Below are 19961 nucleotides of genomic sequence, written 5' to 3'. Positions count from 1 at the left end.
TGCTCAGTTGAAGTGTTTCAACATTGTAGAGCTGCCAAATGGTTTGATGCTGGCTATATGGCACAAGCAAAAAGCTTCTGGAGTATCCTGGCCAGTGGGAGCTCACCTCCATTCTCAGATCACAGCAAGCATGGGAGGTCCTGGTTGGTACCTGTTGAAGGGTCTGCCTCACCTAGTTCCAGTTTGTGCGTGGCAAATCTGACAACATATATTAAGTGCTGAATTTGTGCAGAGGCTGGCCCAGTGGTGGGAATTAACTTGCTTCCTCATGCAGTTTGTGGAAAACTATTTGCTGTGCTGAGGCTAGAGGAGAGGACCTGACTGTACTGGGTCAGATGCTGAGTGGATTTTCAGGCAGCTTTTGTTTTGTATCTCCATTATTTGTTTATTTTTAATTTAAAGGCAGGGTAGAGGCAGGGAAAAGGCAACCAGATAGCATCACACTGATTGCAGTCAGAAACCTTTTCTCTTTTCATGCTGGACTGCCTTTAATTTTCAGTCATTTGGTAGAAGATTTTACATCTGAATAGCTCATCACTCACCCTGTTCCCTGAACCACACTTTTAAGACCTCCAGGTCTTTAGCAGGTGTTCGGTATGTAGCTGCACAAGAATTTGGACTTCCAGGAAATACTGCTCTGTAACATCTCTTTTGCTAACACACACTGCATATCTCCTTTCTTGTAATGAACTGTTACGTACATTCTCAAGAAATGACCTATAGGAACTTGAGTGTCTCAGGGTTAACTAGACCTTCCCCATGACTGTCTTTCTGAACTGCTAGAAGTTCTCTCCCTACCTGTGACAGTCACGCTTGCTTGCCAGACTCCAGAGCTTCCAAAGTCCCCATCTCCAGATGTGCTGTGGGCATCACAGATGCTTGAGACTTGGCTGGCACCCTTATTTCACATGGGGCTTTACAGGCCTTAAGGCTAAACCAGTTTTTTGTGCCAGTTCCTGTTGCCATCTGCTTGTACTGTGTCTGGACTGTGTTAATCCTTTCCCATGTGGACAAAGCTGTTTGCATCCCCTGCCATCACCAAGAGGTTTTTGGTATCTTTCCATTCTGGTGCTTTCCATGTCTTTAAGAAACCTCTGTTGGCATTGTCACAAGAGCAATGGGTCAGCTGTGAAAAAGGAGGAGCCTGGTATTACTAATATACCATGTGAGGATATGGCTTGGCATGTAAACTGCTTGTGGTGAGCTCTGCAGGAGGAGGCTACAAAGAGTTAAGGTTTTGTTAAGGCACGCAGGCTGCCAAGCCAAGTTCTTAAAATAGTTTAATTTGGTTATATTTGCCAGATGTATGACCTCACTCAAGTTTTAGCAACAGTTCTTTGTGCTGAGATTGGTCCCTTGGGGAAGCAGGTTGTGCCTGGAGGCTGCTACAAATGACTTTTAAATAATTCTGTGAATCTATGATTTTTGGCTACTATGAGTATGGACCATGTTAAATGTGACTGTGATTGGTGACAAAGTTAAGAATCCTCAAACACTGTCCACTTCCCTTCCTGTGGGGGAGCTGGAATTGGTCAGATACAGCAGCTGAGTTGGTAACTGAACAGACAAAAGCACCAAAGCACTGTAGTATTGATTCTTCTGTCTGGGAAGTGAGATGGCCAGGAGAATCCTCTGCCTGCATAATGGTTACATGTGTTTGTCAGCTAATTAGAAAATCCAACTATGATCGAAGTCTCTCTGTACTTACCACTTTGCGTAATGTCTTTAAGGATCTGCTCTTAAGCAAAAGTTTTTTTGAAGCCTGAGTGAGTAGGAGGGGAGGGAAACGGATCAGTTTGCAAAGATTTGTGTGACATGAAAGTGGTGCTGCATTTCTTTCCTTGCTTTTAGAAATTGTCTCCTGGTACAGTGCAAATGCTTCCTAAATTGTGCATACCGGTCAGCCATAGCTTTAGGAACAAAATGAAAAGAGTATTTTCATACTGATGTCCTTCTATATATTTAACCTGGATTTGGCCTGCTTTAGAAAGCTGTGTATCTCCAGGAAAGAGCTATTTCTAGCTCTGTGGAGAAACTGCCATTGCAGGCAAACATCACTCTTCAATCCCCTGTTCTCTTTGTTGCTGGAGCTAAATATAAATTGCTTTCTCTTTTGACATGCAGTTTCTGTGGATGAAACGAATGTTTGTAGTGTGTCAGAGAAAGGAGAAGTCAGCTGATTCCCAGAGCACATCTCTTTCTTCCTTTACCTTCTCCCTTCCTGTAGCCCAGCAGCTGGTGTTTCTGGGGGTGTGACCGCTGACCACCCTGCTGTTTGGTAGTGCACCCAATGCTGTCACCTGGGAGCTTCAGTGTGAGGCTGCAGCTCCTTACTTGGTGAGTGAGGTACTGCTCCCCAGGATGCTTTCCTACCAAAGGACTTATCCTACACCCAACAGCCATCAAAATGAACTGGCTTTAGAGGAGAAAACAACCCACTGAAGTTAAATGGGATCATTTCTGGGCAAAAACTGAGGTACGTGTCAGAAGAGGGAGCTGTGGGGGTGATGTTGGGGTGGGGGGTGAGTGCCATGAACAACTGGGGATGCTGTGGTACATGGTATTTCACAGCCTGCTTAACAGCACCTGGGACAAGCTGGATGGCTTTGAGTGTGTGAATTTGCCATCTGCAAGGAAGTCTTTCCACGCTAACTACCCTTAGAGTTTTATCCTCGCTCCAGCCTTGTCTTAGCAGTAACCTAGCGCTGTCACCAAGCAGGCTAAATCAGCACAGTGACCCAGCACCAAAAGCCTGTCTTTCATTCACTGTTTCTGATCTCTGCAGACCTCTTCCACACTACTAATGACTTGCTGCTGCCCTCCAGACACTCATCAGGCTGAGAGTATCGTGATGTTCTGCATGGTGCAATGCATATAGTTAACCATGAAGATGGTTTTTCAGCAAAGTTCCAACAGGGGGTACTGAAAAAGGTTGATCCCAGTTACTCTGAGAGCTCGTGGCTGTGCAGTTTGCTGATGGTGGCAGCTGCTCCTTCAGCTGATGACCAGAAGGGTTAAACTAAGCTGTTGCCTGGATGGAGCTCTGGCATTGCTTCACTTCCCTTTCTCCACCCCTTCTGTCACTACTTTCTTAGCAGCTGTCTGGAAGCTGTTCCACTCAGATTTCCCCTTGTGCACCTACAAAAACACACTGGTTTGGGCAAAGTTTCCATTGCCACATTTGCAGACATCTGACAGCCAGAGCCAGGCTTTGGTGCCTGAAATATAGGAGATCTGAATGGAGGAGAAAGTTCCCTTCTCAGCCTTCCCAGCTTCTGAGGGTGCTAAGCACCTTGAGGTCATCCCTGGAGGATAAGCTCTTTGTAACAGGATAAAATCTCTTCGAGGGGTTGTAGCTTCAGCTCTTCTGTGAATCTACTCTGCATATATAAATGCTTGGTCCATTCAGTGAAGCAAGGCTGCTTAGTGTTGATCAGGTTAGCAGTCAGATGCTGGTTTCTATCTTATGAAAGCTTAAGAATATCTTTTTTTTTTTTTTTTTTTTTTTCCTTTGCAGTCTGGGGGAAGTGTCAATCTGCCTGAGGGTAGGTGGAGACCTACAGAGGAATCTGGACTGACTGGATTGCTGGGCTGAGGCCCCGAAGAGAGGTTGTGGCAAGGTGGGGGTGGGCCTCTTTTTCCAGGTAACTTGCAATAGGACAAGAGGGAATGGCCTGAAGTTGCTCCAGGGAAGGTTCAGATTGGATATTAGAAAAAAATTCTCCTCCAAAAGGTGAGGTATTGGCACAGGCTGCCCGGGGAGGTGGTGGAGGTTTTCAAGAACTGCGTAGATGTGGCACTGATGTTTAGTAGGCATGGTGGTGATGGTTGGACTTCTTGACCTCAATGGTTTTTCCAGCCTTAATGATTCTATGACTGAAAGCCACTAGAAGAGCCAGCTTATGAAGTGGTCAGTGCAGTGTGTTCCTTCAGTACCAGCTGGGGGGAGTAGGCAGAGGCATCTGCAGGACCAGGAGGAGCTCAGGGATGCACTGGCCTTTTATTTCTACCAGGTAACTGAGAACTCATAAGACCAGGTGATAAACCATTCCAAGCTGCAACATGGACAGAAAGGAATGAGGGTGGGGAGCAGCACCCCGGGGAAACCCTGGCTCCATCCTGCTTCCCACTGTGGTACTTTATGATAGCATCTCCAGACAGAGCTGTTATGGTCTGTGTCTGCAGCCCCTCAGGGATGGGTGTAAGCAGGAGTGATTGCCTGCTTGCAGTTATCTCCATCTCCCTGGAGCTGTAAGAGGCAGGGAAGGTCAGTGCTGCCTGATTCAGTCAGGGGTTGTCCTGTTCCAAGGCTGTGGGTGAGGGTGCAGCCATAGCAACTGGCTCCGCAGGGCTCTGATGTGCAGCCAGCTCTTTTGCCACCTCTGGCAATCTGCTGCCTCAAGCAGCTGCCTGCTTTGCTTAAGTCTGTTGCTAACCCAGCTGCCTGCTTGCTAACTAACGCAGCGACATTCAAGAAAGTGAGAATCCTGATGGAGAGCTTGGGGTTGGTGCTGCATCATTCCCTCCACTAGGAGTAGATCCACTTGCTTTATTTCAAGAAACAGTGAAACAGTCTCTGGCTTTGCTCCCTTTCTCTCACCAGACAGGTGCCCACTGCTTCACCTCCCTGCAGCTGGTGGGCTTCCCTGTGGTCCCTGCCCTTTGCTCTGAATAAACTTGTCTCAGAGGTTACATTCTTTGCTGCAATTACTCCAACTCTTTCCCCACCTCGTTATGAGGCTTCCTTTACTGCCAGGTCTCAGAGGAGAAGCTGAGATTAAAGAGAGCAGTGATTATTATAATTAATAGCAGTGAAAATTAGCAGGGTGGCTGGGAGTCACTTCTCTTCCCTTGCTCCCACTTCTTGAAGTTCAGAGGCGGCCTTGAATTTGCACATAGCCACCACACCTGGTTTCACCACTGCACCAGATGAACAGAGAGATCCAGCGGTGTATTTTGCCACTGTGCTACCTGCACTTTCTAGCCTGGCTCCTGTTGAATACTGACTTGTCCTCAGAGTATAGGGCTAGCTGTGATGGTCTTGCCTGCCTTTGAGATGCAAATACCTTACTAATTTGCCGTGATGGGAAAGAAACAGCAGAAAGCTAAATAAATGTCTGCTAAAGCCATCTTTCCTTAATTCACTATGGTATTGCACAGGCTTGGTCAGAGCTGGCTCGCCTTGCAGCAAGCTACTCTGTTCCTGTCCAAGGATTTGAGGGATGCATTGCACCTTCCCTCCTGCACCTTCCTCCTCCCACTGCTGTTGCTGCTGTTTGGGATATGCTGGTAAAAGGTTATTGGAGGTGGTGAGCTGCTTTTTCACCCACCTTCATTTTGAAAGGTACTGTGTGTTTCCCTTGGACTTGAGCAGGGGCATGTGTACACCTCCCTCTTTTATCCTTCCCAAGCTATTTTGGGTTTAATAAGAGGTGTCCTCTTACATCTTCGGACCACTCAGTCATGTACCTTAGGTTACTTGGGTGTCACAGAGGTTCTGTGTGCAGTAGGGGACTGTGACTGTGGTACCACAAACCACCGTGGTTTAGGAAAGCATTCTATTGCAGCTAAAACCATCTGAGGGACCTTGTCCTTGCCCTGGGTGCTTGTAGGATAAGGCTGGGGACCTCAAAAGGTGGAATGCTCTGATGGACTGTGGCAGGGAGGGGATGGTGACCAACTGGGTCAGGAGCTCTAGAGCATTGTGTAAGCAGTGAGGGGGAACAGAACTTCCAGTTGGTATTTGTGGATTTGATTTTAATGTATTAATAATTAAACATGGGTGTGGGCTCCATCTCCTCCCCAGATATCCTGGGGGCACAAAGCATCACAGAGATTTTGGTGAGCTGTGGTTTCAACCAGTGGGAGTTGTAGCTTCTACAGCTCTAGGCTCCTCCGGTCAGCTGTAGCTCTTGGGAGCATGCAGGACACGTGCTGGCTTCTAGACCCACCAGACAGCAGCACTAGCCAAACATGAAGAGTGCTTCTGGTCCTTCATGCTCCTGGTCCTTCCAGCTCCTTTCAGCTGCAGGCTGGAGCCTGATACTATTGTATCCAGGAGGAAGGAGCTTGCTGGTCTAACGTTATACATAACATAGGGCAGGAGAGCCTCTAGGTTGAAATGGGCTGTGGCTGTGAGACACATAATGTGCAGGAATTCTTGCTCAAGCCAGCCCACAGAAAGGCTTTTAGGGACTGCTTGAACTCTTTCTCACATCTTTCTGCACGTGTGGAGGGTGAGCAGCAAGGATGGGCAGCCACAATGGCTTGTCTGGTCATCAGTGTTTACAAAATGAAATGATCTTCCTTTCCCTTTCACTCCTGTTCCAGGCTTTGATACATGCCCTGCATTGGCCATGCTGCATCTTAGGATGTCTTTCTCACCAACATTCCTTGTTTTGTCCAGTGACAAATTGCATGATTTCAATAATTAATGACGGTTGGTTTTTGTTGTTCTATTCTCTTTTTCTTGCTATTGCTAATTCTCTGTCTGTATGGAAATTAAAGAGGTTCACATTGATTTTTCTGAAGTCGATTCCTTAGCAGTCTAAGCTTGACAACTGTAATCCATCCACTGCTATCATCATCCATCTCTATCTGCACCAATTTAACTAATAAATCAGCTGAAATTCCTGAGGTTAGTTAAAATTAGCCCCTGTGCCTAAATCAAAGGATTTCTGCAGTTGTGTCGAGCCTGCAGGGAAGTTCCAGCTGGGGACTCTCTAGCTGTTGACCTAGAACGACTTAAGGCTTAGGGGGAAGAAGGTATTTGAGCCTTTTCTTGAATCTGAGTCTTGGCTGACAAAGCCGCTATGTGTCCCTGTAGGACAAAGTGTGCGCTGTCTTGCAGCTGGTAGTATTCAGCTGGGTCAGGGCACATTTTAAGCAACATGTTGGCTGGTGGTGATCCCACCCCAAGTGGAGGCAAAAAGGAATCGAGTGTGCCCCCAGTAAGTTTGCAGATGACACCAAGTTGGCAGGAAGTGTTAATCAGCCTGGGGGTAGGGAGGGCACTACAGAGGAATTTGAACAGGCTGGATAGCTGGGCTGAGGCCAATAGGATGAAGTTCAGCAAGACCAAGTGCTGAGTCCTGAGTTTTGATTGCAGCAGCCTCAGGCAACAGGTTTGGGGCTGGAAGACTATGGAAGGAATGTACCTGGGGGTTGAACGTGAGCCAGCAGAGTGCTGGTGTAGCCAAGAAGGGAGGAGTCTGTGCATTTGTGTAGCATGCTTTTTGGATGTCCTCTGCTCTGCAGCTTATATGAGGGTAAATTTTGCTGGCAAAAAATTTTGCAGTTCAAAAAAAATTTAATTTTTCTACTTTCTTTCCTTTTTCCCCTGTTTCAGCTTTCTATATCCTCATTAAATGAAACCTCACAATAAGGAAAAATCCAAATTTTAGGAAAAACATACTGAAAATTGAAGTGTGGGGGTAGAATCCATTTGGTTAATAATAAATAATCTGGGGCTCAGAAAAACCTCAGTTTTTTTTTTCTTTTGTTTGCCTTTTTTTTTTTTTTTTTTTTTTAAAGCAGCTGGTGAACTACTTGCTTGAGTTCCTGCTATAAATACTGGTCAGGTTCTTTCAACTCTTCTGAAGGCAAATGAGAAACAGCTGCCAGGTTTGCTTGGTGTTGCATGCCTGGGATAATGAAAGGGCCAGAGAAAGTGGAAGATCTGTAATTGTGAATGAGTGCTCAGCCATGTGGTCTGGGAGCCCAGGCTTCTGGGAGTGGCAGCTAGGCATGTGCTTGATGTGGGATCAACCTTCACCGTACTTAATACCTGCCAAACCCCAGTGTGGCAGATAACTCTTACTGGCTCCAGCACGGGATGTTGAAAATGCTCCTGTCCAGACAGTGAGACCAGTCTTGGTGATGTGATTCTGGGTGCACCTCCAGGCTCTTATTGTGCTGCTGATCAGCAGTAAGGGGCCTAGAGCACTTCCTGCTGGTGACAACAGCTGGAAATCAGTGGGCAGGTTGGAGTATGATGCCATTCCTTCCTTCCTTCTGGCTCACAGGGGCATTTTAGCTTCCTTGACTACTACACGTGACAGCTGAAGCTTTGTTCTCTCTCTGTTTTGGTGATTTTAATTTTTACTCTATTACCGTTTGGTGCAGTAGAGCCCTTTCCTCTTTGACATCTTGAAAGGGCTTGTCTGCATCCCTCTGTGCTTGTAAAGCCCTTGCTGCTGTGCAGTTCCGAGGCAGCTATCCCCTGCCCAGTCTATGGAAGAGATGAGTGGAGGGCTGTGTGCACTCTTTGGCAAGAAGAAGCCTCAGTGACCTGAGCTGTGTATTTGGGCTGCTCTCCAGCCCTGCTCAGCATGGGTGTTGAGCACAAGCCTTATAGAGGAGATGAGCGCAACTTTTATGGGTCGAACTGGAAGCAGATGAAGCTGTTACTTTACAAGCTGTGATGGTTCCCAGCTCATCACTGGCCATTACCTGGCCAAAGCCTTGAAATGCCTGAGAGTAGTTTTGTGAAGAATGAGAAATTTGTAGGGATGTTTGTTGTTTAGCTTACCCCAGGGATATAAATGACTTTTCAATTAAACTAATTTAGCATTTATAACAACATGGCTGCATTGCTACCAGCAAAAGCATCAAGTGATCTTCAAGTGCCTCCTGAGGTAATCACCACTGCTGCTACTGCAAGGTTCAAATAGCTGTGAAAGTATTTTGTCCCTGGTCTGAGAGGGTTTTGCTGTTGTTTATTTCTATAACTACAACAAGGTGTTCTCCTGTCGTGCTATATATAGGGGGGCCAGCAGTGCTTCATTCTGGTGTCCAGGCATGCTGCAGCATTCCCATGGCATCAGCACATGTATGGCTGTAGAACAGATCATAGTAGCTTCTCTGTGCATGCAGACATGGAAGGAGTTTGCTGAGATAAGAGCACAAATGACATTCAGAGGAGCATTTTGGCTTGGGAAAGACACTTTCCAGTGCCAAGGGATGTTTTGTGCAATGCTAGAAATGCTTGTGTTTTTGGTTTGAGTGAGGTTTCTTGGGATCTTGTTTCACTCTGCCAAAAAAGGGCTACAGAGCAGATATCTGAAGCTTCTGCCTGTCCCTCAGGGCAATAAGGTTGGCTGTATATTTCCTTAGAAGATGCATTAAGGCTTGCTTGCTGTGGGATTCCATGCTCCAAAGCTCACACACCCTGATGAAGGGTCCTGTGCAGACACTGGGCTACAGGATGAAGCAATACCGGGCCTTTCTTCAGGTAAAAAGAAGCACTTTTGCTCAGTCTACCACTGCAGTTTTTGTAAGTTTTCTCACAGACACCAGAGGGTGGAGACAAGTAATTAACTTTTCTAGTCCCATTAGACAAGCATCACTGATCGGGCTGCAGAAGGCAGGAAACCAGCAGGAACACCATGCTGGCTGGATGGAAACCCAGAGCTGTGCTGGCATGCTTGGGTGTCTGAGATGGGAGATGTCCTCTCCTAGAAGACAGGATCAATAATCAGTGAAAATTAAAGATGTTAAAATAATTAAATAAATATTGTTTGAATAATTACCACATGCTTTTTCATACCCTGATGACCATGAGATGTGAAGGACAGGATTAAGCCAGTAGGGGATGTGCCCAGCTCCCACCACATCTGCCCTGGTGATGGATACAGGTCCCAAGCCAGCCCCTTCGCACAGTGACAAGTATTGAGGAATGCTGACCAGGTGAAGAAGCAGGAGATATTGTAGTAGCTGTGACGAGGATCCTTGGGATGATGCTCCGGGGAGCTTTTCTTGTTGCTGTATTATACAACACTGATGAATCTGTGCAAATTTCTTTGTAGCTTGAGACTTTAGTGTAAATCAAATTATTACATCCATCTGCTTTGTTACTATTTGAGGACAGGAGCTGGGAAATCAGATGGGTGAAATGGCCAAGTCTGGGCTATTCTGAGAGTATCCACCTGCTTCAAAATAGAGCTTCTGTTTGCTGAGACTCTTGGAATTTGTTAAGACTTGGGAAAGAGAAAGCTCTGCTTAAGCCCTCTGGCCTTGTACATTTTCCTGGCTGTCCTGGACTGAGTTCCCAAGGAATCAGTGGGGAACCTGGGCAGAAGAAAATCCATTTTAGTCCAAAAGGAGGCATGAGGCTGAGGCTGGTGGCTGACAGACAGGTTTCTGTGTTTCTTTCAATTCCCAGAGCATGGAATAACTGGGACAGCATCTTCACTTTTGGTGGCCAAAACTGCAGAGCAGCAGTCTAATTGTATGGAAGACTTTGCACCAAGGCTTTATTCCCTTGTGTCATGAGGGAAAGCATCAGAACCTAGTGAGCTATGGTTTTCCCTTGGAGTTGCTTCAGCCTCGAAAACTTCTCCAAGCATGACTCCCAGACCTGGGGACAGGCTGCCAGTCCTGTGCTAGGGGGCTGCAGGGGCAGCCAGGTTTTGGCTGGCAGAAGCAGTAAACTGGCTATGAAGTTCTATGCTATGAAGTTATGGGAGTGATTTAGACCAGCACAGGCTTTGGGATAGTTGTAGAGCACAAACTGAGGTATTTGGATAAGTGAAATACCACCAGCTTGTTAGCATGTTTCTTTTTGTGCTGCCTGTTCCCTCCATGCTCGTGATTCCTAATGGATCTCAGCATCCTACCTAAGAGAAGGACAGACAGATGAAGTCAGTGATGGCATGGCAGCAGCCAAGCTGCAGCCTGATGCAGGTGTGGCCAGCCACAGGGAGCTTGCTAGGACTGGGACACAGACGCTCATGGAAGAGACTGATAATAGCAGCATTTGGTTTCTTGGTATTGCTGAAGTTGCATTAACTTTTACCTTTTCTTTGTAATCCCAGCCCTGATGCAGCAGCACATTACACAGAGGACAGGTGAGCTAGGAGGGTGAGACTGGATGGAGAAGCAGCAGATTTCAGTGCAAAGAAACAGGACACAGGCAATTTGTTTTTGTTGTTGCACTGCAGGTTGTTTTCAATGTTTGCAAAAAGATTTCTGAGCAGGGTGTTCCCCTTGTTTCAGTGTTCCTCATAGAACAAGGTTGGGCTATAAACCCCACATCCCCTCCGTTTTGTGGCTCTGTCAGAGTGAAGGTACCTAGAAAAGAAAATCCTTCCCCAAAGGCTCCGATACCTCCAAGCCTCTCCAGGAAACATTTGGCAAATGCTTCACCTCTGTGCTTCTGCTGCCTCCCTGCGCTCCCAGCCCAGCAGCACCTCCACAGGCTGCAACATCTGCTATCTTTAGCTTATCAGCTCCAAAATGCACATTGGCCTCATCACATGCTTAGCACTGATTGTGGTACATACACAAATATTAAGTAATTTGCAAATATTGGATCTGTCATGGGCCGATGGGATTTGGGCTCTTTCTTTTCATTTGGGTCCCCAAGGGTTGGATAGTTAGATGAGATGCTGCCCCAAACTGATGCCAGGTACTTGCTCATCACTGTCAGAAATAGAGGGAATATTGGGGATTTGGAAACACAGCTCCAGAGCTAGATTCTAGGGGTCTCTTTTTTCAGAGTGGAGCTCAGTGCTGGGCAAAAGAAGAGGCTGGACTGCCCCGTGGGTCAAGTAACACTGTGGATCTGGCTGTTCCCATCAGATCTCTTTAAATCCAGCTCTGCTTGCATTTTGGGTCTGATTTAAGCAGCATGAATGAATCTTTGCCAGCAGGGAAGCTGTGTTTGACTGGGGAGGTATTAAGATAATTTGAACACGAGAAGTAATAGTTTTGAGTAATGAAACTTAACTTTGCTATATAAAGCGTTACTGTCCTGCCACATTAGTCCTCTGGCCAGGAGAGCACAGCTGCACAAAAGCTCCTTTTCAATTTTTTCTTTCTTTTCTCTTTTATTCTCTCTCTCTTTTTTTCTCTCCTTTTGTTGTTTCTTTTAAAGATGAAAATCTCGCACTGGTTTTCTGGCACTGGTCATGATGGTGTAGTTGGTGGGATGTGGACCCTGAGCTCTCAGAGGGAGCTGGGGCTCAGTGCTCTGTGGGGGTAAACTCCTTTTAATCCTGGGAACTGTATCCCAAGCAGAGCCACTCACAAGTCTGGATTTAGTTAGATCCAGGCCAAATCCCAGACCCATTGAAGTTGAATGGGAACTTTAGCTGCTGGTTTCAGAGGGATCAGGGCTGGCTGCTGAGCACATCTGCCCTGACAAACTCAGCAGCCAGTTTCCCATGGGGTGAAAGATTTGTGGAGCAGTTAAGATGTCACTGGGTACCCTGGCTGAGCTTTCTCCTTCCACCTTAAGACCAGCCCAGGCTTTGCTCCCATTCAGCCCCCATGAAACCTCACTGAGAAACAACCACTTCTGATCCTTCAGCTCCTTCTTGAAACCATTTCATGTCCACCAGTGCCTGCTTTGGATGCGGAAGCAAACAGCTCCAGGACAATTTCCCATCTTAAGCAGAAAAACACTGCCATCAGTGGCATCATAACAGGGCTGCTTCTCCTCCACAGTGCCATAGAGCTGAGAAAAACATTTCCACACAGATAGCTGCCTCACTGTGTTTATAAAATGGATTTTTATCCATGGATAAAAATGGAGATATATATATATATATCTGAAAACCCAAAAGGATAAACACAAAATCCAACTTGTAACTGGGAGTAGATTTCCCGCTTAAAAGAAAAAAGTTAAAAAAAAAAAAAAAAAAAGTGTTTGAAATCTTGTTTTTAAAGTTCTTGCTTCAGGCTGAGGATGATGAAAAAGCAGAGGGATGTGTGACAGTGCACCACCTCTGCCAGTCCCCAGGTGCTTGGAGCTCAGACCTGTCTGGAGGCCACGATGCCCAAGTCATGCAGCCAAGTTGATTTTCAGGCAGCGTGGGCTGTTTATATGAAGGTAAGGAAATATACTCTCTCTCTTTCTCTCTCTCCATGCATATTTATATATATATATATATACACACACACTTTTCTCTTAAAAACAAACAAACAACAACAAAACAACAACAACAAAAAACCTTCCTGAAAATTTTCCTGAATTCCTCACCCACTCGTGTAATTGGACTCTTAGTTTAGCTGGTTTTGGGTCAGAAATCCCCGGGATTTTTTTTCTGGCTGGGCTGGGCTGCTCTTCCTGCCTGTAGCTGGCCTACTGTGAAAACACTTATTTTTGTTTAGTTACATTTATTTGTCCAAACACACAGCAGCCCAAGTGTGTATTTGTGTATCTGTGCTCTAATGTCTTCCAGAAGCCACTTCTTCCACCCCTGCAAAATAGTTTGAGGATGATACAAGAGCAATAAATATCTGGCTGAAGGGAGCTGTCTGGATTGAATGAATGGAAGCTGTGAATGGAGACAGCTGTTGTGGTGTTGATCTCACCTGATGTGAGATCAGAAGAGCAGAGGCAATGCAAAAGGGTTCTGAGGGAGAAGCAAAGGTGAGGAGTACCCAGCTTAGGAATCTCAGGCAAGAGGCATCAAGCCATATCCAAGTCCTTATGCAGGCCTGGATTGAAGTCTGGGTTTGTGCTCAATGGTTCATCCCAAAATCCATGCTTACCTATAAGGGGATTGGAAAGGGTATGCAGTGATTTACAATCCACAATTAGAACTAACTGTGCTTTTAGCTTCATCATAGAATGTTTGTCTAATTCATAAGAAATTATTTTGCTTGGGACTGAAATAATGTCACTTTATTGTAAATTCCCAGAGAAAGCCTCAGGGACTGTGTTTCTCACTAAAGCTGGTCAGTGTGCTAGTAAAATCCTACATGTGTAGGTTTGCTTCCTGACATAGTCTCAGTAGCTAGCAAAGTTTTATACTATTTTATTATTTTTCAATCACTTTCTCTACAAGCTACGCAAACTTCTGCAGGATAATGTTTTTGCTATTAATAATAATGCTTTTAAAAGGACTAGAAATAAAAGCTTCAATTAAATCCAGGAATAATTAAATCATCTAGTTTTGCAATCAATTCCAAACCAAAATTTTTTTTTTTTTTTTTTTTGAGAAATGTCTCTTTGAAGCATTGTAAGCATTGTAATAGCGATGCACTGACTCTTCTAATTTACAGCACAGCTACAAATCACTTGCTATTTGGGCAAGAAGACATGCCCAACTGAGCTGGGTGCTAAGTTCCCATCAGCAGAGGTGTCCTGGTGGTGGATGGGTTGGCCTTCAGCCCAATGTTGCATCCTCAGGAAGGGAAACGAGAACAGAGAAGGAAAAAGCAACAGTGTCATCTCACGCAGGTGGCAGTGAGTACACTAGAGTCCCCTCATTCCCATCAAGTATTGGTGGGGAGAAGCTCTGACAGAAACCACCCTGCTACAGATTTGAGAGCCCAGTTCCTGTCTCCACCTGCCTGTGAAGGAGACAGTACTGTCCGTGCCTCCCTCCCTGATCTCCTGAGCTAAGGAAACAGTGGCACTTGTGGCTTTGCTGATACACTGGATAGCTTGTCCTGTGTCGTAAGGGATGAGAGGAATAGTGGTGGCTATGGGGCAGTCTTAAGCTGGGTGCTTTGCAGAAGGCCTGGAAGGGCCAAAATGACCACTCACTGTGAGTACAACCAGACGTTATCCGAGGTGCTTTGCAAGATTAATGAGAAAGAATGAGAGGTTCTTAAGGTAAAGAGAATTAAGCTGGCAGATGACTGCATCGTCTATGCGCAACCTCGTCTAAGCATATTTATACAAATCATGTGGAACTCAAATTAGAATTTCATCCATCTGCTCTGCAGCAAGTCACTGTTCTACTGGCAAAGCAAGCCAAGAAAATGCTCTTAAATTTGTAAGATCTGCCTCCAACTGAGGAGACTTCATACCCTGGTCTCAGATATGGTGGGGAGACTGAGGTGCTGCACGTTCCAGAGGATTTTGGGGCAGATGAGTTTTCAAGCAGAAGAGTTGTGGGAATGTCCAGGCATTGCTCTGGGGACCACGGCAACCAGGGCAGAATGCAGGGGAGAAAAAGAGCTCAGAAACCAAGACTCAGCCACATTCACCTGGGCAACAGAGGTTTTTACTTACTGACTCAGTAACTATTTCTGACCAGGATGGTGTCTGGTGGATATGAGGAGAGCAGGCATTTTTTGCTAAACGTGCCATCCTGCTTGGCTCTTGCTTCTCCCTGAAGATATTCTCTAAAGGCTGCAGTGCCCAAACACCAGGATGACCTTGTGCTGACTTAGCACACTGAAGACGGTAGGAAAATGCCCTCTCTTGTCTCTTCGCGTTTTCCCTAGGTGCCAAAACACCACAGATACTGGTAAGAAGGGACTTGGAAAAGAACGTGTCTCCATGAAACCTTTGTGCTTCCCTTGCACTGCTGTTTTACAAAGAGGCAGAAAATAAAGAGGTCTGGGACCACTGAGCTCCGCAGTGCGCAGGGCTGGTAGGAGTTGCAAGCACCCTGTCCTTCTTCCCAGCCAACTTCTGGTTTTGAGTAAGTGCTGTCCTTTTAGTCCTTCCACCATGCTGTCCCTACTTTTTATCTGGAAGGATGATGGCTGGGCTGGTGAGGAGTGTTATGTGGTGGGGTGTTAGAGCTGCCCACCCTCTGCTTATGTTGAAATGCCTATACTCATGTCAGTTTTGACCAAAAATAACATCTCTTGTCTCAAGTAGTTAAAGGTTTTGGTTCTTTCAGGTTTGCCTGAGCTTTTTGGTCCTAGCAGCAACATTGTTCCCTACCCCAAAGCAGGACCAAGCCTCCAGCCTGTGCCCAAGAGCTGCACACAACTTCTGCCACTGCAAGGAAACAGTGCTGATATGGTGACCTTTGTGTAACTGCTGCTTGCAGTCCCTGCCTGACATTTCAAGAGCAATTTAAGAGCAAGAGATATGATAACGGGGGTGCTGAGCTAAGTAGATTAATCTTATGCTTGCTGGCAAGGTACTAGGATGAGCAATAGGCTGTCCTTTCTCTTTCTGGAAGTCCCACCCGGATCCACGAACAAGAAGCCTGACTCCTGACCTGGCAGAGTTCCACCACGATTTGGGCATTCCTTGGACCGTCTATGACAGTAGCAGACCTGGACAAGGGGGAAACATTTGACTTTTTGGGGTGGTATGTCCATCACGTTGCTGGGATGGGATGAGAGGGGCCCTGCTGGTATTAGTGTCGGGAGGAGAAAGCAAGTAGGTCTGGGCAGGGGAGAGCAGTAACAAAGAGGGACTCCCCTGTGGCCCTTCTAAGCACTCCCAGCCTCTTTTACTTTATTTGCTGTTGCAATCGTTGGAAGCCCTGTGGTTGTTTTGTTGTTGTTGTCGTTTTAATTGGTTGGTTGGTTTTAATCTGAAAGCAGAGATTTGAGGGACTGGTAAGAACCTTGGCCACTGGAACTGACAGCCCTGGGCTATGCCTGTCTGTGGCCATCAGATGCCTTGGTTTCACATCTTGTTGCTTTAGAGACAGATAGCAGAGTAGAGCACTTTAATCTGTAACCTAAGCTTTAAAAAAAAAAAAAAAAAGGAGAAAAATACACAAAGTAGGCCATGACAACAGTCTGTGAACATCTGAGATCCGCTCCTAATTAACAGCAGTTCCCATCCCAGAAATCATACCGTTCAGCAAAAGTTAATCATCTTTGCTCATACATACAATGCTCTTCAAGAGGGAATGAGTCACGCTCATTGAAATGTCTAATGTTGTGAAATCCAATGTGACTGATGTAATAGACCCAGCTAAGCTCTCCAAGTTGGCTGGGAGCACCAACAGAAATATTCAGCCTGTGTGTAAGTTGACTTCATTGAACTTTTTGTGTTTGTACCCTGGCTGAGTTTAGCCTTTAGTAGTTAAAACAGACTCACAGGGAATGGCCAAAGAAGGAGTTGGGTGAACTCGGTGACAAGGGACTGGGTGGCAGAGGGACAGACAGAGGCCAAGAGCAGTGGTACCACCAAGCCTAGTGATACTCCTGGCCTGGAGCTGACTGTTCCCACCAGAACAGAATGGTAGCACTGGAATCCCAGCATGCTACATACATAAGCACTCACAAGCCTGGGTATTAATACTCCATTTTGTGGTTCAAAGAGAAATATTGGCTGAATTCAGAGTTTAGATCCTGCCTTCATATCAGTTGCTCCCTCTTACATTAAGTGCTATTACCTGCAAATGTTTCTTTCAAGCACCGGGTGCCATTTGCTTGGCATCCTTTGTTTAAATGTCACTGTATGAATTGCTGAAAGTAATTTAAATATTTAAAATCATATACCACAAATCTAATTTTATTTTGAAATACCAAGCCAGACTTGCAGCTGATGCAACCAATAACAGCTCCGCCCAGCACTCTGGGTTCCTGTCCCAGTTCTTTAATGATTTGCATTTTCAGTACATTCCACACAACAAATCTGGGCTCTCAGGTTTCTTTTTCAGTGCACTACCACTTTGCCAATAGCTTTTACTTGACCTGAATGGTTTCCAAGGAAATAACGTTCCCCTTAGGAAATGCCACCATCACCCAAGACTGTCCTTTCCTAATTTCACAAGAAAAGCCTGCTCCGTGGAAGTCATAATTTATTTATCTCCTGGCAGCAGTCTACTCTGATGAGCCATTCTCCCACCAGAATTCACTTCCACATCCCTGTGGCTTTATGCTTATGCCTCCAAATGCCATCTCCCACAGTCTCCTAACATAAGGTCCAAGCCACCTTCTAATCATGCAGCCTGCAACTCTCCAGGACACTTATTTTGCCATGTGTCCTCCCTGCTCCGTTCCATCCAGGGATGAGTCTCGCTTCTGCTCCCCAGAACATCCTTAAAAGTCGCCTGGTCATTTCTCTCTCTGCCTGTTCTTGCCTTGCTGCTCAGACTAGGAGTGAAGAAGTGGTGACACAAGCACAACACAATCTGTGCAGCAACAGCACGATCTGCTTGCAGGATCTCGCTCTCATTGGGTTTTCTATATCCCCAGATGTATATCTCCTTTCTTGCAGCAGAGGTCAGCATGGCGCACGGGCATGGTGAAGGAGGGAACCTGCATCTCCTCTGGGATAGAAGGTTTGCAGCGCTGTCCCAGCTTGTCATCTGCTCTGCAAGACCAGATAAGCCCCCTTTCAAAACTCTTGCTCCTTTTTATGATATTACTGGTCATAAAGCCAAGGTAAGGAGAAAATGTGGGCCCTCTGTGTAACTCTCAGAAATGAGTCACACAGATATATATTACATGCTGTGTATTTTGTGCCAATCTGGATGAACTGGAGGCTGCCCTCCTGGCTAGAGGACTATCTCATCTTTTCTCCTTTCTCTGCTGGGTTTTATAGGGAGTCTTGTGGACATCCCAAGCTGTCATTTAGCCAGTTGTCCCCAAAAGCAGTGTAAAAAAAAAAAAAGAGCTGGGCTAATTTCCTGGATAAATTAGATTTGGGCTCTGCAGATTGGATTTATTTATGTATTTTTCCACCCAGGAAGAAGCAAACCCTTTTCTGAAAAAATGTGGAGGTATTCTCAAACTGAAGCTGGAGCCAGGGAGCCAGACTCTTTCTGGGTGTCCAGTGAAAGGACAAGAGGCAATGAGAACAAACTGAAGGTTGAAACATGACTATTCAGCATAAGAAAACACTTCTCTTTTAGGTAGTCCAACATCGTTAGGTTGCCCAGAGAGGGTGTGGAATCTCCATGCTCAGAGGTATTGGTATACTAAACTGGGATGAGGTCCTGCTCTAGACGGCCTCACTAGAATACTCTCCAGAGGGACCTCCAGCCTCAGCTCTTCTGCATGTCTGTAACTGCTAAGAGTTGCTTACAGAAAACAGAAAAAAACAAGCTCTTGGAGCCTTGTTTTTTGCTGTAAAAGCATTTAAAGGAAAGATAACATCCACTTCTCCCATAGGTGCAGCACTCTGTGTTGCTTTGCTTTTCCATGGTGGCTGCCAAGCTTCTAGTTGTACCTGGAGGGACATGCATGGTGGGCAAGGCAAGAACCAGCCCAAGGGGAAGGCTCCTACCCTCAGCCTCCTTTGGAAGGCTGAAATCTGGGCACAGATTTTCATTGGCGCTCTTGAGGGGCTTTCTTAACCTTGAAGATGTTTTCCAGATCTGCTAAGGGACAAAAATGGTGACAGAAAAAAAAGAGTCAGGTGGATGACAGGGATGGAGAGCCACAGGGATCAAATGCAATCTGCAAGAAGGAGGAACAATTCTGTGGTCAGAATATCATCACCAAACAGCAGAGCCCGCACTGTCGTGCTGGAGCATCCTCATCCCAGACAGGTGCTTCTGCTCTGCCTTGTTTTTTGTCTGCGGAGCAGGAAATAAACGTGGCGTGCACAGTGCAGGAGACTGAAGGGGATGCCTACAGTACTCTGCAGAAGTCCTCCGGCAGCAGGTGGCTGCGAGGACACAGGCGGGGGAAGGGTCCTATCGGGTGAGGATCGCCGCCCTGTTTCCACTCGCTTCTCGGCTGCCCTGCGTTTTGGAGCAGCTGACTCCAGAGGGCAGCAAGCCGACGGGCTGTCACCGGCTCCAGCGGCCAGCCCTGCCCGGCTGGATCCCACCGACGGGCTCCGCGTGCGATTGCCGTGTGTCGGAGGAGTGCGGCGGGATGACGCGTGCTCCTGATCGAAGGACACGGGAGGACCCGGGGGTTCTCTGCTGCCCTTTCCCCACTCCCCCCGGCTCCTGGCTGGGGAGACAAGGGTGCCTCAATGCTGCCAGGTGAAATCGGGTCCCGCCTCTGCAGGTGACACGAGCCTGGAGCGTGTCCCGTCCTGAAACTTACGTGGTTGCCAGTGTGACCACGAGATGGAGGTGAAATCTCTGCCTCCTGCTGTCACCGTGGTTACAGCCGCCTCCAAAGGGGAACCGAGCAAGTTTCTGTGCAATGAGAACTCGAAGTATACGCAGCGGACAAAGGGCTTTAGACCCTTTTAGCCTCCCTTGTACAGCCCATCGCTGTTCTTTGTAAGGATGGAAGGTGCTTTGTGAAACACACGGAAAGGGCCGCTAGTTTCACCACGGCTTGCATAAGAACCTCAGTATCCTTTGCTGTGAGAGCTGCGTTGGTGACTTCCTGCTGCAGCA

General features: G+C 46.5%; 1 protein-coding gene across 2 annotated transcripts; it reads left to right on the top strand.

Moving 5' to 3' along the window:
* The first annotated feature begins 12 nt into the window (after positions 1-12).
* LOC146758417 (uncharacterized) lies at positions 13-19213 on the top strand. 2 transcript variants are annotated; one of them, XM_085516624.1, is made up of 4 exons: positions 13-143; positions 12736-12832; positions 17876-17939; positions 18347-19213. In XM_085516624.1, exons 1-4 carry the CDS (start codon positions 58-60, stop codon positions 18478-18480), a joined length of 381 nt encoding a protein of 126 aa, XP_085372750.1. In that variant the 5' UTR covers positions 13-57; the 3' UTR covers positions 18481-19213. The 2 variants fall into 2 exon arrangements, with proteins under 2 accessions (XP_085372750.1, XP_085372751.1); XM_085516625.1 differs by having other exon boundaries at positions 17876-18042.
* Positions 19214-19961: the final 748 nt, after the last annotated feature.

Source organism: Coturnix japonica, chromosome 15, assembly GCF_054131305.1.
Source record: "Coturnix japonica strain WE chromosome 15, WE-NBRP24, whole genome shotgun sequence".
NCBI classification, from domain to species: Eukaryota; Metazoa; Chordata; class Aves; order Galliformes; family Phasianidae; genus Coturnix; species Coturnix japonica.
This window is presented reverse-complemented; position numbering and strand designations above follow the sequence as displayed.